The sequence below is a fragment of the Salvelinus sp. IW2-2015 genome, linkage group LG6.2 (genome assembly GCF_002910315.2).
Source record: "Salvelinus sp. IW2-2015 linkage group LG6.2, ASM291031v2, whole genome shotgun sequence".
NCBI classification, from domain to species: domain Eukaryota; kingdom Metazoa; phylum Chordata; class Actinopteri; order Salmoniformes; family Salmonidae; genus Salvelinus; species Salvelinus sp. IW2-2015.
In genome coordinates this window covers 13,779,543-13,807,372 of record NC_036846.1, presented here as the reverse complement: position 1 = coordinate 13,807,372, position 27,830 = coordinate 13,779,543, and the positions used below count along the sequence as shown (strand labels likewise).

General features: G+C 44.6%; 1 protein-coding gene across 6 annotated transcripts in view; it reads left to right on the top strand.

Moving 5' to 3' along the window:
- Nucleotides 1-27,830, top strand: part of LOC111965851 (LIM and calponin homology domains-containing protein 1) — a 141,911-nt gene that overhangs the window by 101,300 nt on the left and 12,781 nt on the right. For 3 of the 6 annotated variants that reach the window (XM_023990218.2, XM_023990216.2, XM_023990215.2), the window contains exons 9-20: nt 9,979-10,017; nt 11,571-11,697; nt 11,872-12,032; nt 12,286-12,772; nt 13,793-14,119; nt 15,607-15,718; nt 16,012-16,142; nt 16,433-16,538; nt 18,866-18,897; nt 19,490-19,612; nt 20,987-21,079; nt 23,032-23,196. In XM_023990218.2, coding sequence (XP_023845986.1) covers nt 9,979-10,017; nt 11,571-11,697; nt 11,872-12,032; nt 12,286-12,772; nt 13,793-14,119; nt 15,607-15,718; nt 16,012-16,142; nt 16,433-16,538; nt 18,866-18,897; nt 19,490-19,612; nt 20,987-21,079; nt 23,032-23,196 — 1,903 coding nt within the window. The remainder of the gene's footprint in view (nt 1-9,978; nt 10,018-11,570; nt 11,698-11,871; nt 12,033-12,285; nt 12,773-13,792; nt 14,120-15,606; nt 15,719-16,011; nt 16,143-16,432; nt 16,539-18,865; nt 18,898-19,489; nt 19,613-20,986; nt 21,080-23,031; nt 23,197-27,830) is intronic. The other 3 variants (XM_023990220.2, XM_023990219.2, XM_023990221.2) reach the window with 2 other exon arrangements.

Genomic DNA, 27,830 nt, shown 5'->3' with positions numbered 1-27,830 from the left:
GTAACACCGATATGTTGTTTCTTCCGCCAGACCTGACACAGCACTTCGAAAACAGCTACCTCCAGCCAATTTTCCTTCATATTGTAATTCCCCCAACGTACAAAGGAGATTGGGAATGTCTTGTCTGATGTGGAACATGCATGTTTAAAGAGATGTTCCTGTACTTTTGTATACTATTTAGCCAGTAGTTCTGAAAGTAGTTCTCATGAGCCAAAAATTGTCTTTGAAAATTACCTAACGTAGCACGCAATTTCCCGGATGTGCAGAAGTGCACCACATCATTGCTCGCTCTCCCTCTGCGAGGGGTGCATCATGTGTGTATTGATAGCTGTATCTCTTATGGCGAGAGGCTGAAGCTCATTGGTTGCGCTTGAATTGCTAGGGGGCTGGCCCACATGGGGGAAAATGTGGCACACCACAGCTTCCAGAAAAACAGTTGCTTTCAAACTAGGGATTTCGTGGCTAATTAAGGTAAGGCAGTAATTCTGCTCATAGATTATTAGTGTATGAACTACACATTGACACATCCAGCTCAAAGCGTGAGGTTTAAAAAATACTTAGTAGTAGTCACCAAAGTTCTGGAGCATGTCTTTAAGAATAGGAAAAATATATATTTTTTAGTACTGTTGTGGCATGAACGGAGGATCTGATATAGACCAGATGTGTGTTTTGATTGGCCAAGGCCGAAGCACTCAGAGAAAAGCCAGCAACAGGCAAGACATTTGCTATGCAGACACAGATAGGTGACTCTTAAAATGTGTGAGCCACTTTGGCTACTATATGACCCTGTTGAGTGTTGGTGGAAACCGATATCAAAACAGCGTATTGAGGTTTTCTTAAAACTAAAATATGGCTTGTTCCACTCATCTTGTAATATTTCAGTAGATGGCTGAAATCTGGTGTGTGTGCGCTTACGAGCATGTGTGTGAGTGTGCTTGCACACACACACACAGAATACATACATACATACATACATACATACATACATACATACATACTGGACAAACATACATACATAAACTCAGCAAAAAAAGAAACGACCCCGTCTTTCAAAGATAATTCGTAAAAATCCCAAAAACTTCACAGATCTTCATTGTAAAGGGTTTAAACACTGTTTCCCATGCTTGTTCAATGAACCATAAACAATTAATGAACATGCACCTGTGGAACGGTCGTTAAGACACTAACAGCTTACAGACGGTAGGCAATTAAGGTCACAGTTATGAAAACTTAGGACACTAAAGAGGCCTTTCTACTGACTCTGAAAAACACCAAAAGAAAGATGCCTAGTGTCCCTGATCATCTGTGTGAATGTGCCTTAGGCATGCTGCAAGGAGGCATGAGGACTGCAGATGTGACCAGGGCAATAAATTGCAATGTCCGTACTGTGAGACGCCTAAGACAACGCTACAGGGAGACAGGACGGACAGCTGATCGTCCTCACAGTGGCAGACAATGTGTAACAACACCTGCACAGGATCGGTACATCCGAATATCACACCTGCGGGACAGCTACAGGATGGCAACAACAACTGCCCGAGTTACACCAGGAACACACAATCCCCCCATCAATGACCCTCCAGCATGACAATGCCACCAGCCATACTGCTGTCTCTTATACACATCTAGATGTGTATAAGAGACAGGGTTTCACCTGTTGGATCAGAGGGTGAGGGCTAGGGCCATTCCCCCCAGAAATGTCCGGGAACTTGAAGGTGCCTTGGTGGAAGAGTGGGATAATATCTCGCAGCAAGAACTGGCAAATCTGGTGCAGTCCATGAGGAGGAGATGCGCTGGCCACATTAATGCAGCTAGTAGAAACACCAGATACTGACTTACTTTTAACCCCCACCCCCCCCTTTGTTCAGGGACACATTATTCAATTTCTGTTAGTCACATGTCTGTGGAACTTGTTCAGTTTATGTCTCAGTTGTTGAATCTTGTTATGTGCATACAAATATTTACACTTAAGTTTGCTTAAAATAAACGCAGTTGACAGTTTCTTTTTTTGCTGAGTTTACATGCGTACATACGAGTGTGTGTTTGTTTACACTAGACGTCACCTACTAAATCGGGCCTTTGCTCCAACAGTACATCTGACCTTGTTGACATGGCACGGTTTGACTTTAAGCTTATTACTTTAAACCAGACTTTAGACGTAACACCTACACACCACTCTCACACGATGACGGATACAGGCTTCGCAATAGTGTTGGAAGGATGACTGGCTTCCAGCTGGATTCATTCAGCAGAAATTGTATTTCCTCTACGTGTGTGTGTCTCAATGCAAGGTTGTAATTGGAAAGGGTTAAACCTGTAAGTGGAAGTCAATAAGGAGCAAGTGTGAGCAGAGCAAGTGTGTGTGTGTGTGTGTGTGTGTGTGTGTGTGTGTGTGTGTGTGTGTGTGTGTGTGTGTGTGTGTGTGTGTTTACATGTGTGTGTTTACATGTGAGTGTGCAATTGTAGATCCTAAGGTCATGCTAACTCTATCTGAGTAAAGGTATGAGGACGTGTGCATGTGTCAGTGCATTTCTACACCTGTGTGTGTATTTGTGTGTGCGCTTGAATGAGATCATGAGATTGGCTTGAGCTTTTCACCGAGGTCATCGGGTCCCTGACCGACCAATACCAAACAGCACATTATTCTTCATTCAGCTTGTTCTGCTTTTCAGTGACTCTTTATTCAAATGTTTTGATTGTTATTACATCATTATAATGTGTGATCTGTTTATTTTCTCTTTTTTCCTTCCACATGTTTCCATTGGTGTGTTGCTTTTTGGTACTCCCATTGTCATTGTGCATATGATCACATTATCACTGTGTTTTTTGGTAATGCTTGCGTGTTTCACATGTCTTGTGTCTTTGTTTGTGCTACGCTGTGTTATCGTTGCATGTTGGTGTTGTGATTGCCGCATGTGTGTGTGTGTGTGTAACAGTCCAACCGAACTCCCCAACCTAGAAGTACCCCCAGTTATAGCTCCTATTGAGCCCACGTCCCCCGAGCTCCAAGCCCAACCCCTTCCCCAACCACAGAATCAGTCAGAAGAACAACACAGGGGTGAGGAAGAAATGGAGGAGAGGAAAGAGGAAGAAGGGAGGTTGACCGCGGCATGCCCGTGGAGACGGGAGAGTGAGGAGGAGTATGAGCTTCACTCCTACACCCCCCCTCAGCGCTCACAGACCCCCACACTCACCCACAGGGAGACTGCTATACACCTGACTGTGACTGCTGAGCAAAGGTGCCAATCACTGTATGCCCTAACCCCTAAAGCTAAAACAATAACCCCTTACCCCAACAATCCCCAGATGAAAATTTACCTTAGTCTCTATTGTCTCATCAAGCCACAGTTCCAATGACCCTAACTTAATTAACCCTCTTTAAGATTTCCCTGTAATATGTATTGAACCAAGGTGCCAATTTGATTTCCTTATATTGTTTTGGTGATGACACCTTTAAACACGCCCATGCAGACACTTCTAAAGACAACTACTTACACAAACTCTGGGGGATTCAGTGAACCATTTCATAAGAGCGTAACCTTTCCTGTTATTTTCCGACAAGGACATGACTGATGCATATTTGGGGCCGTAGTGAGTTGAATTTGGATCCACCCTATGAATAGGTCTGCTTTCTCTGGCCTCGATATCTGAAGACCTGGCTTGTCACTATGTTGGCTGACAAAACACACTAAAGATGAAATAGGACTTGTGTACAGGGCATGTTCCAAGGCTGCATCCTAAATGGTACACTATTCCTGATATAGTGCACTGTGGGCCCTGGTCAAAAGTAAGGGCACTATATAGGGAATATGGTGCCATTTAGGACATATCCAAGAGTTATTCTGGGGAGGTCCAGGGAACATTCCAAACATAAGCTGTGCTGTGGCCTAGTGTTTTTGTTGGCGTTGGACACAGCTGCCCTCTTTCGCTGCATGTGAAAACCAAGCTCAGAAGTTTGGCGTTTTGGTGTTTGCCAGGAGTCTGCAATGTTTGTTATTTTTATTTCTGATGAGTCGCTCTGTGTTCCTGGCAGTTGTTTTGACATCCGTCCTGTAGCAACTTCTTATGGCCTTCTGCCTGTTAGGTGTTTGGCTACTGTTGTTTACAGTTATATTCTAGTCATTTAACATACGCTCTTATCCAGAACGACTGTCGGTGCTTTCAACTAAAATCAAATCAAATGTTATTAGTCACATGCGCCGAATACAGCAGGTGTAGACCATACAGTGAAATGCTTACTTATGAGCCCCTAACCAACAATGCAGTTTAAAAAACCCCAGATAAGAATAAGAAATAAAAGTAACAAGTAATTAAAGAGCAGCAGTAAAATAACAATAGCGAGACTATATATAGGGGGGGCACCGGTGCAGAGTCAATGTGCGGGGGCACCGGTTAGTTGAGGTAATATGTACATGTAGGTAGAGTTATTAAATTGACTATGCGTAGATGATAAGAGTAGCAGTGGTGTAAAGGGGGGAGGGGAGGGGGAGGGGGGGGGGAAATGCTAATAGTCTGGGTAGCCATTTGATTAGGTGTTCAGGAGTCTTATGGCTTGGGGGTAGAAGCTGTTTAGAAGCCTCTTGGACCTAGACTTGGCGCTCCGGTACCGCTTGCCGTGCGGTAGCAGAGAGAACAGTTTAACTAGGGTGGCAGGAGTCATTGACAATTTTTAGGGCCTTCCTTTGACACCACCTGGTATAGAGGTCCTGGATGGCAGGGAGCTTGGCCCCAGTGATGTACTGGGCCATTTGCATTACCCTTTGTAGTGCCTTGCGGTCGGAGGCCGAGCAGTTGCCATACCAGGCAGTGATGCAACCAGTCGGGATGCTCTCGATGGTGCAGCTGTAGAACCTTTTGAGAATCTGAGGACCAATGCCAAATCTTTTCAGTCTCCTGAGGGGGAATAGGTTTTGTTATTCCCTCTTCACGACTGTCTTGGTGTGCTTGGACCATGTTAGTTTGTTGGCGATGTGGACACCAAGGAACTTGAAGCTCTCAACCTGCTGCACTGCAGCTCCATCGATGAGAATGGGGGCGTGCTCGGTCCTCTTTTTCCTGTAGTCCACAATCATCTCCTTTGTCTTGATCACATTGATGGAGAGGTTGTTGTCCTGGCACCACACGGTACAGGAGGGGACTGAGCACGCACCCGAGGGGCCCCTGTGTTGAGGATCAGCATGGCGGATGTGTTGTTACCTACCCTTACCACTTGGGGGCGGCCCGTCGAAGTCCAGGATCCAGTTGCAGAGGGAGTTGTTTAGTCCCAGGGTCCTTAGCTTATTGATGAGCTTTGAGGGGACTATAGTGTTGACCACTGAGCTGTAGTCAATGAATAGCATTCTCACATAGGTGTTCATTTTGTCCAGGTGGGAAAGGACAGTGTGGAGTGCAATAGAAATTGCATCTGTGGGTCGGTATGCAAATTGGAGTGGGGTCTAGGGTTTCTGGGATAATGGTGTTGATGTGAGCCATGACCAGCCTTTCAAAGCACTTCATGGCTACAGACGTGAGTGCTACGGGTCGGTAGTCATTTAGGAAGGTTACCTTAGTGATCTTGGACACAGGGACTATGGTGGTCTGCTTAAAACATGTTGGTATTACAGACTCGGACAGGGAGAGATTGAAATTGTCAGTGAAGACACTTGCCAGTTGGTCAGCACATGCTCGCCTCGCACGTCTGGCCCTGCGGATTACTGGTGCTCTCATGCATGGTGCTGGTGCTCTCATGCATGTTTCAGTGCCATTTGCCTCGAAGCGAGCCTAGAAGTAGTTTAGCTGATCTGGTAGGCTTGTGTCACTGGGCAGCTCTCGGCTGTGCTTCCCTTTGTAGTCTGTAATGGTTTGCAAGCCCTGCCACATCCGACGAGCGTCAGAGCCGGTGTAGTATGATTCGATCTTAGTCCTGTATTGACGATTTGAGATGCACAAACTAAAGATTGATTCAATACATCGTTTGACATGTTTCTACTGACTGTTACTGAACTTTTGGACATTTCGTCAGCTTTTAGGGGACGCGCTTCGTGACTTTGGAATTGTTTACCAAACGCGCTAACAAAAGTAGCTAATTGGACATAAATAACGGACATTATCGAACAAATCAAGCATTTATTTTGGACCTGGGATTCCTGGGAGTGCATTCTGATGAAGATCATCAAAGGTAAGGAAACATTTATCATGTAATTTCTGGTTTCTGTTGACTCCAACATGGCTGCTAATTTGATCATTGTTCTGAGCGCCGTCTCAGATTATTGCATGGTTTGCTTTTTCCGTAAAGTTTTTTTGAAATCTGATACAGCGGTTGCATTAAGGAGAGGTATATCTATAATTCCAGGTGTATTATCATCTACATTTATGATGAGTATTTCTGTTGAAACGATGTGGCTATGCAAAATCACTGGATGTTTTTGGAACTAGTGAATGTAACGCGCCAATGTACATTGACTGGGTCTATGGCACTAGTTGGAGATAATCAGCAAGTCACCATGCTGCCCTTGTATATTGGAAACACGTTGGTTGTTCAAGCACACACACACACGTTTGATATAGACACAGCCTTGCACGCACACGCCAAATACTTACCATTGTCTAGCCTACCCCGCCTATGTGTCAAGCAAATAATATATTTATTTTTTTCCCGGGGTTTGGGGGTGGGCTTTACCAAAGCAGACTAGCTATAGCTATTGTGGGTTTTCTCCCAATACAATCTTTGTGAGTCACTAGTGTTTTGTCTGCTTTTCTTCATAAATCTACCTTCCACCTGTACTAATGTGAGTTTTTATAATAGGATATTGTGTGTTTGGGTATGATTCTGCATCTGTGTTTGAAATGGTTCCACAACCCTTATGAACAAACCCTTTAGAGTCTATGCCAATGTCTTTATATTACGATTATTACAGGATGGGCACGGTTATCTAATATCCGGATATCTGAATGGATGTTATTATTCGATTACTTGAGTGAGTTCATTTTTGGATAACTTTTTTTTGTTCAGCCTATTTTAATGCTTTGTTGTGAATTAAATTAGATACTCCTTGTGATATTGTTGCCTGCAAGGATTTACCATGTAATCTGAAATACTTAATAAAACAAACTTTTTAATATAGTTTTTAGTGGCATATTTAGCCCTCCAGGCTGCCCTGACATCGATATGCTATTTTCCCCACTTCAAATAGCAATTACAAGCGTGCACCTAACAGAGTTTCCAAAAGACCTGAAACCGATCGATGCAAGACACTCACCAGAAAACCTTTTTGTAACAGAATCAATTATATTATGGCGTTCCACCTCAAAAAGAGCAAGAAAGTGTTTTGACACTGATCATCTCAGATTGTTCTGAAATCGTTTCTGTTAGAAACAGTTAAGATAAGCATTTGTGCAACATAATTTTTTGGAAATATAATTTAATCTCTACGAAATTAAGCTAATTGGTTGTGCCCAAATTGGCCATTTTAATTTATAGGATTCAGATAATATTCAATAAGACATGAGGAATCCAAAGAAATTGTCAAGTCACCCACGGACCCCCCACACCCCACGTCAATCTCACCCCAAAAACAAGTATATAGTATCAGTTCTCTGTCTCAAGTAGTATGGAGCTGCGGATCGGAGTATTGTTTCTTCATCCTATGTAATGTATTCTCAGTTAATTAGTTTTTCCCCCCCTGTTCAGAGAAACTAGTAATTTAAGTTTTTAGGTTTATGTCCCATCCATCATCCTGATATCACCAGATTTTAACCGCTAGATGGTACTGTTCCTACTATTAGGTGAACAAAGTTTGAAGAATGTGTGGTCCAAATTGGATGTTGGGTACTATAATTATTGAATATTATATGAATCCTTAAAAATGTTTATGGTCAATTTGGGTGCAATTAATTAGCTTAATTTCTCTGAGAAAATGATATTTCCACAAAATAAAGTTGCTGAATGATCTGTTTCTAACTACAGAAACCATTTCAGAACAATCTGAGATGGTAGGTGTCATGGCTTGATGAAATAACATGGAACGACCCTGTTGCTTTTTGCCAAAAACTACTGGAGGAAGCAGCCTTCCGCTGTTTATCTCTGCCATGTGCATTTGCCTAATTATGATTGATCAAGAGACTACAATTTTTTTTCATTTTTTTTCAACTATCTGGATATCTTAATTTTGTTTTATGGTATTTCAGTAGTGAAATAATGTCAAATGCCCTACGACCTTGGTCAATGCTAACCGAACCACTCTCTCAGCAGTAGCGCCGCCCGCTCATGCTCCGAGGAACTATACCGTCCGTCATCCCTGACAACCAGCCCCATGACTACCTCCATCATCGTGACGAGCCCCCTTAGCCCCAGGGCCAGCCTGGACACAACCAGGAAGTTCCCTACCATGATTTACAGGGAGGAGGCAGGGCAAAAGAAGGTGGGGCTGTCCATATCCCTAGCGAGAGACACGGGGAGGAATGACGACGTATGGGCTCGCCGTGCCCTTACCTCGCCAAAACACGGCGGCACCACTGGTCCAAACCAGTTCCTGCCTGTTCCTTCAGCCGGGGCAACCACCACGCTGACCATCACCTGCCAGGGTCGCATGGGCAAGTCGGAGGTTGAAGGTCGCGAGGGCAACAAACCGGCGGTGGGGAAATGTCCATCTTGGCTTGACGACGACCTCCCGCCAATGTGAGCCTGTCGTCCATTGACTAGGATTCAGAGACCGATACAAAATGCTCAGTTGGCTAAGGGAGGAGCATCACACCATAACAGCCACAACACATTGGGTTTCTCCCAGCCTACACAGATCAGATACAGAGAACTACATTACCTGTCATCCTTCAGTAGACGTTTAGAAATCCTGCTTCATACGCATGTGGCCATGACCTCGAGCAGTGATGCACACCTTTGGATGGCAAACGTGAAGCATGCATGACCTTTATCTATTTATACTTAAAAATATATCTTTTATTTTTCATTTGGGTTTGTATGTTTTTGCGCATGTGAAGAAATGACAGTGACCTTTAAATAACCTTGCATGGTGACCTCTGAAATTGGACCATTTCCAATACACACTGGTTACAGCAACTCCCTCAATCATATTTACATTGTATTACTTTCTTAGCTTTGTCCAAGGAGTGTTGCTATTTAATAATTGTTGAATATACAGGGCTACGCATGTACGCATGAATGTGCCTAAACACTTGCAGATATATGCATACATGGTAAACATATTACATAGAGTAGACTTAAACTCTATTACTAGAATGCACTGGTAGTAGTAGAAAATTGGCCTTTCGCTCTATGTGTGGCAGATATGACAAATACATACAGCCCGTAAAACAATTTATCTGCTGTTCGTTTCGTGAGACCTCTCGTCTCTCCATCTTGTGGCCAGTCTTAATAGGACCACAAGACACACTTTAACTCGCACCCTTCCCAAAGTCAGAAAGGCAGCTTTTAAAAGCCCTCTGTGGCCCGGAACTTAAACCCAAACCCGGTTAACCCAAACTTCCAATTTGGGTAAAATATGCATGCTTTTTAATGCTAGTTTTATTTTAGACTGCATCATGAGATCATTTCCATCTGCGCCATACAATATGCTGTAGAGGCTTATATTAGTGCAGTGAATTCAGTGGTTTTTCTCCCCAAGTGCTGAGCTGGCTGTGTTCTTGTTTAGAGTGCCACCTTGTGTTCAAATGGACACTGTTTTTATCAATCTGTAGATCTAGCCAGAACAATTATACTGTAAACCCATCGTTCTGATATTTAAGACAGTAATTGCTCATTTTGTAATAATACTGAACCTATAGTAAGTATCTCATTAAACTTTATTAAATTGTTTGTGGTCCACGGTAACCCATAGAGTAAACCTACAGGTGTTTTCAACACGCACCCTATATTCCTTATATCACACATTCTCATATCTGTATGTATTGCATTGTGTAGTTGTGTGTTGTGTGTTTGTTCATTAGTGTTTGTGCTCTTTCTCCATGTCTCTGCTTTCGTAGATTCAGTCACAAAGCTGCTAGTGTATCAGATGACCCAGAGTAAGTGGTTCTTTGTTACCCATCGGCAGCACATCCCTGCTAAACCACACCTGCCAAGTATCCCACCAAGTATGCCAGCTTCTAGACATGTCTATCTGTAAGGAGCTGATGGGTGTAACTCTGGACTATTGGACTTTTAACTATGTTACACCCATCCTATTCATTCATATTTGCCAGAAGTTGGGAGGAACTAGCGGTTGACTTCAAATGAAGGTGCTTGTGTTTGTAACCAGCTTCTGTCATCTGCATGTCTCACACTCACTCTCAAAGCAAACTCTGGAACTCTAGACGTGCGCATGAATCCTAACTGCAAGGGTGCACCGGAAAATGTCTGTGAGCCACGTATCCAGCCTCACCGAGTTGCTGTGTCTCTTATAGCCTTCGAGGGTCTGCTGTGGAATAGGTCTAGATCACTCTCCTGTCTTGTGGACAGCTCATAGTCTCGTAAACCCTAGGCAACAGCAGTGACTAGGGTCTGATTTCAATGACAGACTCGTTTGGCAACTTCGATAAGGGGGGAAGAAATTGTTCTGGGGTGGGTCCTCTTCAGACTGACAACTCTCCCAACAAATCACGAGGCAGACATGCCTGAATGAAGATTCAAAACCAAAGTTTGCATGCAAAACCTTGCAGTGGTTTTACATTAACATTTACATTTTAGTCATTTAGCAGATGCTCTTATCCAGCGCGACTTACATCAGTGTATGCATTCTTTTTGGGGTGGGGGGCACCATGGGATTTACTTAAGATACTCTTTAAAGAGGAAGGGTTTCAGACATTTTCAGATGGTCAGTTTTAGTGAAGGTAGTTGATGTAAATTAGCCACTTGCGAAAAGCACTCATTAAAAATAACCTCTGTGATCTCCATCTTGCTAGGTTACTATTTAGTATTTTATTCAAGGCGGATAAGATGGTGACGTAAGCAGAGACTTAGTTCTTCTATGCCAAACTGATGTTCTATTACGTGCAGACGCTGTTCAGCCAGAACATTTGAAAATTGTGGAAGGCTAGAGACTAGAGAGCTCACCATATGATGCATGTTGCATACACTCACAAACAAGGATATGTACCAGCACTGTACAAGGTTTGAGGATCTCACTGTGGTTCTCAAAACAAAACCTGGTTCAAATGTATAACTGATGCTCTGTGCTGTTGTACAGATAGGCTACTGTATGTATGACCTTTTGATAGCATGTTGCTTAACTTGTTATAATCTGTCTTTAATTATTAACGTTATTTCTGCTGCCTTCTGTTTTGCATGGTTCTACACAGTATAATACAAACTAATATATACAGAAGAGTAATATCCAATAATATGTGTGGTATTGTCAGAATCATGAGTTCCTTTTGGGGTTTGAGTACAGAAGGTGTATCTGATCATCGACCCTGTTTGACCTTTCCTGGCTGAACTTTCATCACTATGGCAACTCCAAACATTTCTCCATCTTATGTGCCTTTAAAATAAAACTCTTTCTGTCTATATACATGACTTTTCTCCCAGTGAATCTCTCTATAATTCCTTCCATATCCTTGTCTTCTCCTTTTTTTCTTAGGAGTGTGAGTATGATTGACATGCGTTGTGAGGAGGACGCCATCTTGCCACACCACAGCCAGGTGCGCCACGAGCTCATGCACAACCAGTACAACATGATGAAGGAGGAAGAGGACCACTGGCAGGACGTAAGCACTCTCTCTCACACACGCATACACACACACACACACGCACATCCTAATACACTTTTATACACACATGTACACTTACATTTACTCACACTTTATCACGGTTGCACACACACACACCCACCTACACACTCACGCATTCATACAGTCATACATCTACTGTCTGTCTGTTAGGACCTAGCCCGGTGGAAGAGTCGCAGGAGAAGCGTCTCCCAGGACCTGATTAAGAAGGAGGAAGAGAGGAAGATGATGGAGAAGCTAATGACGGGTGAGGGAGGGGCCATCTCTCAGAGGAGGAAGAGCATCAAAACCTACCGGGAGATTGTTGAGGAGAAGTACGTCACAAGGAAATCCTCCATTTTAGATCGAACCCTGGTTTCCATATTGTTGGTTGTCTCCATGTACAGTATAGGCCTATACCTACTTCTCTTCTCTCCTAGCCTGTTGTTTTTTATCTCATCTTGGCCTCGACCTATTTTATAATTGCATCAGGGGATCATAGCATGTTTTAACAATGATGCTTTTGTCAGTGTGTAGCCAGTCACATGGCCCCTGTCTCATCTTGTCCTCCCGTCTCTCCTCCCCTAGGGAGCGTCGTGAGAACGACCTCCGCGAGGCCTACCGGTTGGCCCGTAACCCTGAGGAGGCGGCGTTGGTCCTCCACCGCTACGCCCAGCGCTTCACCATCAGTGAAGCGGTGCTGGAGCGCCTGCAACTGCCCAAACTGCTGGACAGGAGCATCTCTGAGGATCCCACCGCTACCACCAACACACGTCTCACCCTCACCCCCACTTCCTGTTCTCCCACCCCCACCTTCCCGGAAGAAGATACAAATGGCCCCCTGAAGTACCTGAGGCAGCAGTCGCTTCCGGCACCCAAGTTTACTGCTACTGTTGAGGCCCAGGTGGTGGGGTTCCCCCAGGGTCTGTCTCATCGCCCCCAGATTCGGTCGCGCAAGCCTGAACCAAACCCCTCTATCCGGGCCGTCTCACCCAAGTCTGTGCCTTTGCTGATACCCAAGCCTTACAATCAACCCAAGGGCATGCAGATGCTGGTGGGACCCAGACCAGGCAAGGTTAGGCACAAATTGCCAGCTAATGGCAAGGGTTTTATCAGTGTTATCACGAGTGTATTTTACTGTAATATTGTGTTTGAACAAAGGTTTAAATTACCAGGGGGGCCGTGGGCTTGTTCGCCACTCATCCCTCAAAGTCGTTTGAATGTTTTGTTCAGCCTAATCTTCCAAGGGCACACAAATATATTGTGTAAATGGAACCCTGATCTTGGCATTTAAATTAGAATAGAAGACAGAAACTATGGAGATTGGGTGTCATGTTTTCAGACAAAAAGATATAAATCCCTTTTCCGTCTTCCCCGAAGTCTGTTGCAACATCTCAATTCAGCATAACAGGATGTTCATTTTCATCCTCAGAGCCATTTGCCAAATGGGCCTATTCCAAAGGAAGATAACATGCTTTGGGGTTATTATGGGAACAAACCGGGACTTCTTTCCACTTCTGTGTCTGGAATCTCTTATTTGGAGCTGAGGGGAGCCTGAATGGGGGGCTCTGTTCCGTATTGACTTAAAAAGTTGACAAGTAGGCCCTCTCAATATGAAGTGGGTCTCCAGGCAGACAAAGAGGGCCACACAGACTGAGGGGGGATTGTGGGTAGTGAGTCCCCCCTCCATTCAACAACCCCCCTGTGCGTCTGGAGTTAGCACTCGGCGCTCCTCACACATACATTACAGCCTTTCATTCAGTCCCAGCATGTTATCGGGCTAGCTGAATAGCTTATAGGCCAGAGTTACATGAATGAGTTACGGTTTTATTTACAACATGGGGCAACTTCCGGTCTGGGTGGTCTGGAGTAGAACTGTGTGATCATATTGCAGTCGTTGCTGTGGAATTTGGGAGAGTTCACCCCAGTTGACTGTTCTTGTATTGCTGTCTGAAGGATATTTTTGGTGAGGATACAGTGTCTCTAAAATTGTGTTTTAAGTGTTGGATTTTTACATTGAAATGCATCTTTGTAGTATGTATGTGCATACATGTGTGTGTTCTCTAAGCCTTCAGTCTCTAACCTGTGTACTCAGGTGGACGGCTTGCTGCGAGTGAACGGCGACATGGGAAACGAGGAGGTCACCACTCCAGAGAGCGAGGGAAGGACCTCCCCTCTACGGTTCTACCCCTCCCCTGCCACACCTACAGCCTCCTCTGATGGTTCCGACACACACCCATGTGAGGCCACTCCCCCACCCACACATAGCCCCTCCCCCAGGGCAAGCCCATTACCAGCTGTGGCACAGTGTGGCACAGGCACCGCAGTGACATCTTTTTCAGTGCCAGCAGAAAGTGATGCCCAGGAGAAGGGTAATGCACAGGAGTCTACCCCGCCTAGCCGGCCCACCTCACTGCCCTCGGTGAGCACTCAATACATGCAGCCAAGCCGGCTTTGTTTCTGTGAAAAAACATACGTTATCAAAAGGGTCTGAAAAGACTTGGAACAATGTACATTGTGGCTTGCATCTTGACAAACTGTCAGTGTTGTAAAGTACTTAAGTAAAAATACTTGAAAGTACCACTTAAAACCTCTTAAGGATCTGCCCCTTTTTTTCACCTAAAATGACATACCCAAATCTAACTGCCTGTAGCAAGGATATGCAAACTTTGAAGTTTGTGGAAATTTTAAATTAATGTAGGAGAATATAACACATTAGATCTGGTAAAAGATAATACAAAGAAAAAAACATGAATATTTTTTTTTTTTAAAGTACAATCTTTGAAATGCCAGAGAAAGGCCATAATGTATTATTCTAGCTGAGGCACAATTTAGATTTTGGCCACTAGATGGCAGCAGTGTATGTGCAACATTTTAGACTGATCCAATGAACCATTGAATTTCTGTTCAAAATGTTGTATCAAGACTGCCCAAATGTGCCTAATTGGTTTATTAATACATTTTCAAGTTCATAACTGTGCACTCGCCTCAAACAATAGCATGCTATTATTTCACTGTAATAGCTACTGTAAATTGGACAGTGCAGTTAGATTAACAAGAATTTAAGCTTTCTGACAATATCAGATATGTCTATGTCCTGGGAAATTCTCTTGGTACTTACAACCTCATGCAATCACATAAGTCTAAGTTAGCTCAACTGTCCACTGGGGACTCACCAACCCTGTCGTTTTTATGGGGTGTCTGTACTTTACTTTACTCTTTATATTTTTGACAACTTTTACTTCACTTCATTCCTAAAGGAAGTCATGTACTTTTTACTCCATACATTTTCCCTGACACCCTAAAGTACTCATTACATTTTGAATGCTTAGCAGGACAGGAAAATGGTCTAATTCACACACTTATCAAGAGAACATCCCTGGTCATCCGTACTGCCTCTGATCTGGCGGACTCACTAAACACGTGCTTCGTTTGTAAATGATGTGAGAGTATTGGAGCATGCCCCTGGCTATCTGTAAATTTAAAAAACAAGAAAATGGTGCTGTCTGGTTTGCTTAATTTAAGGAATTTGAAATGATTTATACTTTTACTTTTGATACGTAAGTATATTTTAGCAATTAAATTTACTTTTGATACTTTAGTATATTTAAAACCAAATACTTTTAGACGTTTACTCAAGCAGGATTTTACTGGTTGACTTTCACTTTTACTCAAGTTATTTTCTATCAAGATATCTTTACTTTTACTCAAGTATGACAATTGGGTGCTTTTTCCACCACTGCAAACTGCTGACTGAAAGCCTACATACAAGCCAGAACTATGTGTGGTTCTTAATCTACAGTCCATAGATAGGATAAAGCAACATTGTGTCAGAAAGGTCATGACTTCAACAAAAGGAAGGAGGAGGATGCATAATCAGAGTATTTCTTCCTGTGGGTATCCCTACAGGAGCTGCAGAGCACAGAGTGTCTTGTGGAGGCGGGAGGCAGGTCTGCTGCAGGCCCACTGGGGGAGGAGCCCAACACAACAGAGACTGCAGTACATCCCTCTCCAGCTACAGGTCTGTTCCTATGTTACCTAGGAGACTAACTGCTGCTACTCTGACACCTAGTGGTGGCCATTTTTATATTGTTTCTATAACCCATCAAATCCTGTTGCTATTCGATGTGCATTCTAGTAATTTATTACTCATTGTCTGATTAGCAAATGAACACTTTAAGCTGTTAAACAAATTATTCAACTTGATCTTCCTGTGGTTAAAGTCACATTAGGACCCACTGTCTGGGCTTACCGTAGACTCTGATGCAGAGCCTTGCTCTGATTCACCTAGGCATGTGTCTGTCTGGTTTTCAGAGTCACAACAAGCTCCCAAAGAACAAACAGAAGTGTGTATGAATGCCACAGCGACTAGACAGAACGCCACTGTCCTCCGTCCAGTCCTATCAGAGCACGCCACACAACAAGCTCAACCAATGACCGCACCGGTGAGATCACCTGCCAACCAATCAATGGCCCCCAATGCTGCGAATAGCCAATCATTTGTGCGCTGCTCTACCTCAAGCAGAAGCCGTACCCAGGAGTGTGCAGCGCCATAGAACTTTCAGATAGAAATGTATTATGTAGGACAGACCTGATTCTATACTGTGTAAAATAGGGTATCACAAACTCTATACATTTAATTTCTCTCTGCTACGTTCTAACTATAAATATTTTTGAAGAATCCCCTGGTCATGTTTTGATCATTGTGTCTCTGACTTTTCTGGGATGATCTTAGGTCAGTGAGCCCAGCCTGGAGTCATCTCAGAGAGCAGATGAAGTTGCTACATTGGCTGATCCAGGACCTGTCAGAAACAAACCACCATGTGAAGCTCCCACAACAGGTAAGCAAAATCTGTTTTCAGAACAGAATTAACCTCAAACTGCCTTTTCCACAATAGTCTTTATTTCCCGCAGCCCTCTCAGCTATGCTATCACACACCCAACTCTTTTTTTCTTTTGCGGCTCCAACTGGCACTCTGTATTTTTGCTTGTGAACTCTCTATCTATCCCCTCCTTTTCTCCTCCCCCCCCCCCTCCTTGCTTGTGCTGTAGAGCTGGCTAACAGTGCCAGTTATCCACCAGCAACCGGCAACCCTAGGTTAGGCCTACGTTGGGAGTTCTTCACCACGCCAGGTAAACTGCTCACTGTTTAGTTGAGCTTGCCTGTAACCCTCTTTGGGGTTCATGTACTCATACATAGTACATGGTTTCCCCATGGCTTCCCCGGAGGCTGGGTGACAGCATTGGAAACCTGTTTCCTCACTCTACTGGTTTTGTCATTTATTATTGGAGTCCTGTGGACTCTTATAATGCTGTAATTACTATAGTAACAATGTTAGTACAACATTGCTACATATAACTACAGTGTTACTACACAGGTATATGGCTAATGAACTGAATGTTTTCTTAAGATTTGAATCAGACAACTTTGTGTCGGAGGTAAAACAAATGGAAGCATCATTACAAATATTTAGGAGAGTTGTTGTTAAACAGTCTGATGTTTTGAATTTGTTCATGGGATGCAACACACACAAAAGCCCAGGCCCAGACAAAATAAGTGGACATGTGTTAAAGCACTGTGCTGAACAATTGGCTGGTGTTTTTACAGACATTTTCCAATCCTCACTCGACCAGCAGCACGTGCCAGTATTGTGGAAAAACTCAATAATTATACCCTTTCCTAAAGCATCTAATCCCTCTGTGCTGAATGACTACTGCTCTGTCGCCTTGACATCCTTAGTAATGAAATGCCTTGAGAAACTTGTGAAAAGTCATATTCTCAGCATCACCCATGCTCACAGCGAGTCAAAATAGGTCCCCACGTGTCGGACATACGCATTACCAACACAGGCTCTCCTCAGGGATGTGTTTTGTCCCCACTCCTGTATATCTTGTACATTAATAGTTGTACTAGTTCCCATCCTGACCGACACCTCATTAAGATTGCTGATGACACTGCCTTGATCAGCGTGTTGCATGATGATGAGGAACACCATGGCCCGGTCCTAGATGACTTTGTAGAGTGGTGTGAGGAATCACACTTGGTCCTCAATACCAACTAGATCAAAGAGATGTACACTTCCTGAAGTCTATGCACAACACCTACCTCTGCAACATCTATCAGAGGTCAGAATATAGAGATTGTAGAGGAATACAAATACATGGGTGTCCTCTTTTGGACAATAAGCTTCAGTGGAGTAAATGTACAGACCTGATCTACAAAAAGAGCCAACAGAGACTGTCCTTTCTCAAAAAGCTGGGATCTTTTAATGTAGACTATACTGACTCTGTTTTACAAATCTTTCATTGAGAGTATTTAAACTTTTTGTATTGTTTGTTGGTTTGGTAATGCCACTGTCAACCAGAGAAATATGCTGAGAAGGATTATCACCACAGCAAGCAAGGTACTCGGAGTCAAACAGACAGGCCTGGATGAGATCTTTAAGGTCAGGGCCCTCCAAGGCTCACAAAATAATTTTAGACCCAAGCCACCCCCTGTACCCGGACTTTAAACTACTCCCCTCTGGGCGCAGGTATAGGGCACCCCTCGGCAGGAAAAACAGAACTAGACAATAATTTGTGCCAGGTGTAATATCCCTCCTAAATAGCTCAGGCTAATGTTCCTATCGACTCCAGTAAGGCCAGCAGGCTAGTCTTTAAAAAAAAAAAAAATGCTTTATTGGTATGTAGCTGTTATGAAAGTTGTATTGTCAATTTTGTTTTGTATTTAAACGACACTTTAAACGTGTACATGACACTGCAACAACATTTCCCCATGGGGACAATAATGTCATTAAGTAAGAGTTTAAAAAATAATAAGAGCAACTTGTAGATTTTTGGTGTACTTTTGCACAGGACACTGGAATTGTTAGCCACTCAGTATTGACAAATACCACACAGCTTGTAGCTTTTCAGCAACTCAATATTCATCATCATACCTTATCACCTTGATTTGTTCCCTTATCACCTGTATTTGTACCCTGCCACCTTTCGCTTCATTCCCTCATTCCTTTACCTGACATTCATTATTTAAATAGCTTTTTCCATGCGTTCACACAAAGACAGTGTAATGACTAAAAAGATCATGTCTACTCCGCATCAGTTGCTGTGTTTTGAACGATGTTTGTTTTCTAACAGACTACCTTTTCACTGTATCTCTATTTCATAGAGGGGGCAGAGCAGGAGCGTGGTACAGCAGCGGTGAGTCCATTCTAACTGTTACATCTGCTATAATCTTTCCTGGTAGAGTTCTAAAGGTGGTTTTACTAGTTCTCATCTGGTTGAGACAAAAATCTTAAAATGGTGTCATACCGTCCACAATGCATTGGATACAATGCATCTTAACAGACAATCGAGGGTTGTGTTCATTAGGACACAGTAACAAAACCGTGAAACCAAAACAAACTGTTCTTATTGGGCAAGTTAATTATTGGCTCCCCGTTTTACTCCATTTCAGAGCGTGTTCTTCCGTTTTGTCTACTGAGCACAATCCATTTATTGTTTTTCTAATATATTTAGGACCTCCCTAAGACCCAATGCTTGATAGGTTGAGCCAATGAACAATGACCAATCAGATGAGGATTATGTACAAAGTGCCCAGCCTTGCTCTTCATCCCCTCATCTCTTGCTCTTTTCTCTCTCCTTAGTAGGACACCTTTGGCTAGCATGGACATAGTGCTGTTGTAGATCAACTGTCTCCTCTCTTCCCTTTCTGTGGATGTGTGTGTACTTTGGTTTATGAATATGTGGGTCTGCGTGCGTGTGTGTGTGAGCTCTGGATGGGCTCTATCAGGTCACTCAGGTGTCATCCCCGGTAGTAGCCCAGGCTAAGCGGGGTGACCGCTGGTCTTGGGACCCAAATGAGGAGCGAAAGCGTCAGGAAAGGTGGCAGCAAGAGCAGGAGCGCATGCTTCAGGTAGAGTTAAGCTACTAAAGACCCAAAAGCTAGGCATGCTGCAAAATACTAATTTACAAAAGCTAGGCCTGATTTAGCATGCTGCTATATACTCATTAAAACGCTAGGCCTGATTTAGCATGCTGCTAAATACTCATTAACAAAAGCTAGGCCTGAGTTAGCATACGGCTAATAATATGTTAACAAAAGGCCAAAGTTAGCATGCTAAAGCTAGGCCTGAGTTAGCATGATGCCCTATTGACATTAGCTAAAGATAGGCCCGAATAAGCCTACTGATTACTGAATCTATGGTCTGCAGCACCAGTTACATTTACCCAAAGCAGGTGCTAACTTTCTTTTAGCTTGCAGACACATTTCAATTAACCACAATCCTGCTTAGTCATCTGCCTGCTCTGAGTCTGAAGTCGACCCCCAATTTGCTACTCACTGCTGTGCACACAGTGGCCACACAGCGGCAGCATTGCACAATAAAAGCTGTGTGCTATGGCATGACCTGTGTGTCTCACACTCACTCGCCAGAGCCCCAAATCTGCCGCCAGTCAACTTCGCTCTCCTCCTCTACCTACCCATCATAGGGTGTCTCAATACTCCAAATAGCCTTGTCTCCTTGTTTTTTTCCCTTCATCCTCACCTAACCTATATTCTCAGATCTATAGATGAAGATGAGGAGAAAAGAAAGCCATTTTAGACTATTGAGGTCCACCCACAGGGTTTGCTTTGCTGATGCATGAACCCTTGCCACCTTGGACCCTTAAACCACCTTGTCAGTGCATGGTGTGTCTGTTTCTTTGGTTGGCAGCTTTTTAAATGTATTTTCTCTTTCTTTACAACCCTCATCATACACGCATGCTATGTTTGTGTATGCCCACTGTCACATGATTGGCTCATGCTTCTCAATGGTACTTAGTACAGACCTGAACTAACACAATATATTTATTTTAGATGAAATCCAATGTTAATGGATAGTTCACTCGAAATCTAAGTTAATCAGATGTTTTCATATTTCAAAATGAGTCTGAAGTTGAGTCTTCCACATTTCACACCATCTTTCAAGGAAAAAGACACTCAAACTATCTTTTGGTATTTTTTTCATTAGTTCCTTGTTGATACAATCTCAACATGTTTTGCATGTCAGCAGTCAAGTTTTCAAGATATTGGATTTTCATGAAGCAGTGTCATCAGCCATCATCATGTTTTAGGGAGAGTGATAAGTACTTTGTTAGTTACTAAAACACGGAAAGTGGCAAATCCCGATATGCTCTATGGACAGGTATGGCCCAATAGGCATCTTTTCTAACCATCTCTCCATCCGTCTGTCTGTATGACATGTCATTGATGATGAATGTGTGCCATCTCTCGTTGTCATGGTAATAGGAGAAGTACCAGCATGAGCAGGAGAAGCTGAAACAGGAGTGGGAGAGAGCGCAAAGAGAGGTGGAAGACGAGGAGAGGAGATACCATGAGGAGGTGTGTGAGTGCATGTGTGTCTGTGCGAATATGAAAGTGACTGCTGACTGAATACAAAACCTCCCTATTTCTCCCTCCCTCCCTATTTCTCTCCCCCCTCCCTTCCCTATTCCTCTCCCTCCCTCCCCCTATTTCCGTCCTCCCTCCCTATTCACCTCCCTCCCTATTTCTCTCCCCCCTCCTATTTCTCCCGACCCCCCTCCCTTATTCCTCTCCCCCCTCCCATTTCTCTCCCCCCTCCCTATTTCTCTCCCTCCCCTCCCTATTTTCTCCCCTCCCTATTCTCTTCCCTATTTCTCTCCCTAAATTTCTCTCCCTCCCACCTCTCCTCACCTATTCTCTCTCCCTCCCTCCCTATTTCCCTCCCTCCCATTTCTTCCCCTCCCCCTATTCTCTCCCTCTCCCCCCTATTCTCTCCCCCCTCCCTCCCTATTTCTCTCCCCCCTCCCTATTCCCTCCCTCCCTATTTCTCTTCCCCCCCCCTATTTCTCTCCCTCTCCCCCTATTTCTCTCCCTCTCCCCCTATTTCCCTCTCTCCCTATTTATCTCCCTATTTCTCTCCCTATTTCCCTCCCTCCCTATTTCCCTCCCTCCCTATTCACTCACTCCCTCCCTCCCTATTTCTCTCCTCTCCCCTATTCTCTCCCTCTCCCTATTTCTCTCCCTCTCTCCCTATTTCTCTCACCTTCCTATTCTCTCCCTTATTCTCTCCCTCCCTCCCTATTTCTCTCCCTTTCTCCCTATTTCTCTCCCCTCCCTATTTCTCTCCCTCCCTATTTCTCTCCCTCCCTCCCTATTCTCTCCCCCTCCTATTCTCTCCCTCCCTATTTCTCTCCCTCCCTCCCTCCCTATTTTCTACCTCCTTCTCTCCTCCCCTATTTTCTACCTCCTCCCCCCTCCCTTTCTCTCCCTCCCTATTTTTCTACTCCTCTCTTCCTCCCTATTTCCCTCCCTCCCTATTTCTCCTCCCATCTTCCCTATTTTCTCTCTCTCCCCTCGTCTATTTCTCTCCCTCCCTATTTCTCTCTCTCTCCCTCTTCATTCTCTCTACCTCCCTATTTTTCTTCCCTCTCTCACTATTTCTCTACTCTACCCTATTTTTCTCCCTCTCTCCCTCCCTATTTCTCTCCCTCCACCCCTATTTTTCTCCCACTCTCCTCTCCCTCTTCTCGCCTCCCTCCCTATTTCCCTCCCTCCCTATGTTCTCTCCCTCTCCAATCCCCCCCTATTTCCCTCCCTCCCTATATCCCTCCCGATATCCCTCCCTATGTTTCTCCTCCTATTTTCTCTCCCTCTCTCCCTATTCTCTCCCCTCTCTCCTCCATATTCTCTCCTCGCCCTCCCTATTCACTCTCTCCCTCCCTATTCCCCCCCTCCCTATTTCTCTCCCTCTCCCCCTATTTCTCTCCCTCTCTCCATTCTCTCCCTCTCTCCCTATTTCTCTCCCTCCTTCCTTCCCTATTTTTCTCCCTCCCTCCTTTTCCTCTACCTCCTTCCCTCCCTCCCTATTTTTCTACCCCCATCCCTCCCTCCCTATTTTTCTCCCTCCCTCCCTCCCTATTAATCTCCCTCCATCCCTCCCTCCCTATTTTTTTCTCCCTCCCTCCCTATTATCTCCCTCTCCCTCCCCCCCCTATATTTCGCTCTCCCCCCTCCCATTCTCTCCCTCCCTCCTTATTTTCCCCTCTCTCCCTCCCTCCCTATTTTCCCCTTCTCTCCCTCCCTCCCTATTCCCCTCTCTCCTCCCTCCCTTTTTTCTCTCTCCTTCCCTCCCCTCCCTTTTTCTCTCTCCTTCCCTCCCTCCCTTTTTTCTCCTCCTCTTCCTCCTCTCTCCTCTTACCTCTCTCTCCCTCCCTTTTTCACTCTCTCCCTCCCTCCCTTTTTCTCTCCCTCCCTACCTATTTCCCTCCCTATTTCTTTACCTCTTCCTCATTCCCTCCCTTTTTACACAGGAGCGAAGGATACTAGAGGAGACTGTGGCCCCTCTGACCCCCCTCTCCTCCACCCTGCCCTCGCCCATCCGAGGGGACACCCCCGGGCCCATGGACCCCCAGGACACCATCGTCCGGTCGCTGGCCGACTGGGAACGCAAGCAGGAGCTGCTGGAGAGGCAGGGGGTGAGAGGAGAAGTTATATTGGGTTACCTTTCAAATTAAAATAACTTGTTGTAAATATGTATATACAGTGCATTTGGAAAGTATTCAGACCCCTTGACTTTTTCCACATTTTGTTACGTTACAGCATTATTCTAAAATTGATTAAATCATTTTTTTCCCTTTATCAATCTACATACAATACTCCATAATGGCAAAGTAAAAACTGGTTTTTAGATATTTTTGCACATTTATTAAGAATGTAAAACTAAAATATCACATTTACATAAGTATTCAGACCTTTTACTCAGTACTTTGTTGAAGCACCTTTGGCAGAGATTACAGCCTCAAGTCTTCTTGAGTACGACGCTAAAAGCTTGGCACACCTGTATTTGGGAAGTTTATCCCATTCCTCTCTACAGATCCTCACAAGCTCTGCCAGGTTGGATGGGGCGAATTGCTGCTATTTTCAGGTCTCTCCAGAGATGTTCTATCGGGTTCAAGTCTGGGCTCTGGCTGGGCAACTCAAGGACATTCAGAGACCTGTCCTGAAGCCACTCCAGCTTTGTCTTGGCTGTGTGCTTAGGGTCGTTGTCCTGTTGGAAGGTGAACTTTCGCCCGAGTCTGAGAACCTGTTCCAGAGCGCTCAGGATTTCATCAAGGATCTCTCTGTACTTTGCTCTGTTCATCTTTTCCTCGATCCTGACTAGTCTCGCAGTCCATGCCACTGCAAAACATCCCCACAGCAAGATGCTGCCGCCACCATGCTTCACGGGAGGGTGGTGCCAGGTTTCCTCCAGACGTGACACTTGCCATTCAGGCCAAAGAGTTCAATCTTGGTTTCATCAGACCAGAGAATCTTGTTTCTCATGGTCTGAGAGTCTTTAGGTGTCTTTTGGAGATGGTTTGTCGTGGAAATATCGTGGAAATATTTTGGTCAATCATATTTCACAAATATTGGAGCATGTGAGTTCAATAAACTTTTTATTACTCCATAATAAAAGCCGAGCTGCGTCATAAAGACAACTGCCTTCCAGCCTTGGCACACATGTTTTATACATTTGTCCTCCTTACGTCATACTCATAGTAACTCCTCTTAATGGCTCATCACCTCTGGCATTTAGCCACCATTATCATATTGCCTTCATATTAGGACATGCAACCTGTAGAGTCACAGAAATAGTTGAATGCATGTAGGACCAAAGCAACAGACCTTGGTACTCTACAGGAATAACCAATAGATGTTATCCTGCTGACTCCTCTGAATGGGGAACGTACCCTGTTCCGGAAAAGACCCAAGGGGTGTAACCATAGTTGGCCATAACAGTTAATAGAATAACCACAAATAAGGCAAATAAGGTCACAGTATGAAAACTTAGGACACTAAAGAGGCCTTTCTACTGACTCTGAAAAACACCAAAAGAAAGATGCCCAGGGTCCCTGCTCGTCTGTGTGGGCTTAGGCATGCTGCAAGGAGGCATGAGGAACTGCAGATTGTGGCAGGGCAATAGTTGCTATGTCCGTATTGTGAGACGAGACAAGCGCTACAGGAGACCGGATGGACAGCTGATCGTCCTCGCAGTGGAGACCATTGTAACAACACTGCACAGGTGTACATCCGAACATCAAACCTGTGGAAAGGTAAGGATGGAACAACAACTGCCCGAGTTCCAGGAACGCACAATCCCTCCAGTGTCGGACGTCCCAAATAGGCTGAGAGAGGCTTACTGAGGGCTTGTAGGCCTGTTGTAAGGCAGGTCCTCAACAAGACATACCGCAACAACCATTGCCTATGGGCACAAACCCACGTTTGCGACCAGACAGGATGGCAAAAAGTGCTCTTCCACTGACGAGTAATGGTTTTGTATCACTCAGGGTATGGTCGATTCACGTATCTCGTCGAAGGCGTGACCGTCATCAAGGCGTGACTTCTGGAGTGAGGATCGATTTGGAAGTGGAGGGTCCTCATCCTGACATGACCTCCAGCATGACAATGCACCAGCCATACTGTTCGTTGTCTGTGGATTTCTTGCCAGAGACGAGGAATGTCAGTGTGTCTGCCATGGCCAGCGAAGAGCTGGATTCACTCCCATTAAGCCGGTCTGGGACCTGTTGGTCGGAGGTGAGGGCTAGGGCCATTCCCGAAATGTCCAGGAACTTGCAGGTGCCTTGGTGGAAGAGTGAAGTAACATCTCACAGCAAGAACAGGCAATCTGGTGCAGTCCATGAGGAGGAATGCACTGCAGTACTGCAGACTGTACTTTTGATTCCCCCCCCTTTGTTCAGGGACACATTCCATTTCTGTTAGTCACATTCTTTGGAACTTGTTCAGTTTATGTCTGTTGTTGAATCTTATGTTCATACAAATATTTACACATGTTCATTTTCTGAAAATAACGCAGTTGACAGTGACAGGATGTTTCATTTTTTGCTGAGTGTAGTTTGAGTCATCTTTAACAAACATGCTGAAACTTTAGTCACTTGTTGTGAATTCAGTTTACGAACAACTTTGTTTGCATCATGAATGGTTTGTACAGTGGTGTGTTTGTGTTGGATGCCAAGTTGCAGCCATCAAACATTGCATCAGGTCTACTCTGCCTGAGCACCCATAGAATATGACCTGTCTTTGACCTCAATTGATCCGCTTCAATTCCACATAGAGGGGAATTCCTTTGTACGGCTCTTGAAGAATCCATGTGGATGGGTTGAAGATTCTTGATTTTGCTCTCCTTTTGCATCAGTTTGTTCTATCAACTGTCATAAACGCTATGCCAACATGAAAAAAATTATCATGCTCCTCACAGCCGACCTGGAAAACAGCTTTGAGGTGTGGATTCACAGTTGTAGCAATGGTCTGTGAGCCACCCCAGATAAAGTCATCAACGTGACAGGCAAGTACTTCCAGTCACATTGCAGTCTTGATCAAGCCAATAGAAGACTGCAGGATCCACTTGTGACATGTTTCCACCTGTACTCAGCATTGTTGCCTTGACTTCGTTGTACCAGTAGAGTGATGCATCTGCCAGGCCATACATACACTTTTTTTTAGTTTCCAGTGTTCCTTCGCTCTTAGCTTCGGGCGGAGGTCAGATGTGAATGTCCCTTGACAGCTCTGTTCCCTGCCAAAATGCAGATTTGACATCCATGGAATGAAGTTTCCATTTTTTTCTGGCAGATCACTGTCATCAGCAATCTGAGTGACTCTGAGGCACCTGTCAATGAGTCTTTTGGAGTTCTTTAGCAGCCAGCTCCTCTACCCACTAGATGTGCTTTTGGCACTATTCCAGTTAAGGATTCTTTGAGGGTACACACCTACCTTGTTGAGGAATTTCTTTGACTTCCTTTTATTTATTTTTTAAATTTTATCCCCTTTTCTCCCCAATTTTCGTGGTATCCAATCGCTAGTAATTACTATCTTGTCTCATCGCTACAACTCCCGTACGGGCTCAGGAGAGACGAAGGTCGAAAGTCATGCGTCCTCCGAAGCACAACCCAACCAAGCCGCACTGCTTCTTAACACAGCGCGCCTCCAACCCGGAAGCCAGCCGCACCAATGTGTCGGAGGAAACACCGTGCACCCGCCCCCCTCGGTTAGCGCGCACTGCGCCCGGCCCGCCACAGGAGTCGCTGGAGCGCTATGAGACAAGGATATCCCTACCGGCCAAACCCTCCCTAACCCGGACGACGCTAAGCCAATTGTGCGTCGCCCCACGGACCTCCCGGTCACGGCCGGCTGCGACAGAGCCTGGGCGCGAACCCAGACTCTGGTGGCGCAGCATAGCACTGCGATGCAGTGCTCTAGACCACTGCGCCACCCGGGAGGCCCCCAAACACTCAATTTTTACTCCAATTACTGAGCTCGTCTAGCTTCACTTAGTCAAATGACACGTCCTTTGTTTCAAGTGCATCATCGTTTTGAATGTCATTATGTTTTTCTCGATTTTCCATTGGTTCAATTCTGAGATTATCTACAAGTGACCATTCAGCTGACCCTGTTGTACCAGAAAGTGTAGCTGGTTCAGAGTACTGCAAGTTGTACCAGTTCTGGTGTTTTCCTTTGGCTTTTCCTGCTCCTCCAATGAAGGTTTCTGTATGTGGAATACCACTTTCTCTGTCCATGTATTTAAGTTTGTCCAGTTTTCAGACTGGAACAACCATGTTGTCTTAACACATGTGGCTGTTGAATGTTTTCCTAATTTGAACGCTCAACAGTATTACCTGTGGCATGGTTGAAGGTGTCTGCTCCATTTCCTGTGTCAGTTTCAGTGTCCATGTCATTGGATATGACATCTGGTAGGTTTGTGTCTGTTATTGTGTCCTTTTTGTCATTTTCATTAGGAGGCTGATTCTCAGCAACAGCCCCTCTATCTTGTTGATCATTTACTTTCCTCAATCTTGAGTGATGCACAATGGTGCCTCCGTGCCTCACAAATATCACCACACCATCTTGGCCAATGACTACTCCCGGTCCTTTCCACTCTTGACAGTCAACTCGTTTGAAGTACACTTTGTTTCCAGTCTCGTACTTCTCATCGGTGGGTCGAAGCTGTTTACGCAGAGCCCTGCAAATTTTCTCTGAGCAGTCTGCTTCAGTGAACGCTTTCCTTGCTGCATGTAGTGCTGCACACACTGGTCCCTTCTAGTGCTGGTGGCTTGTC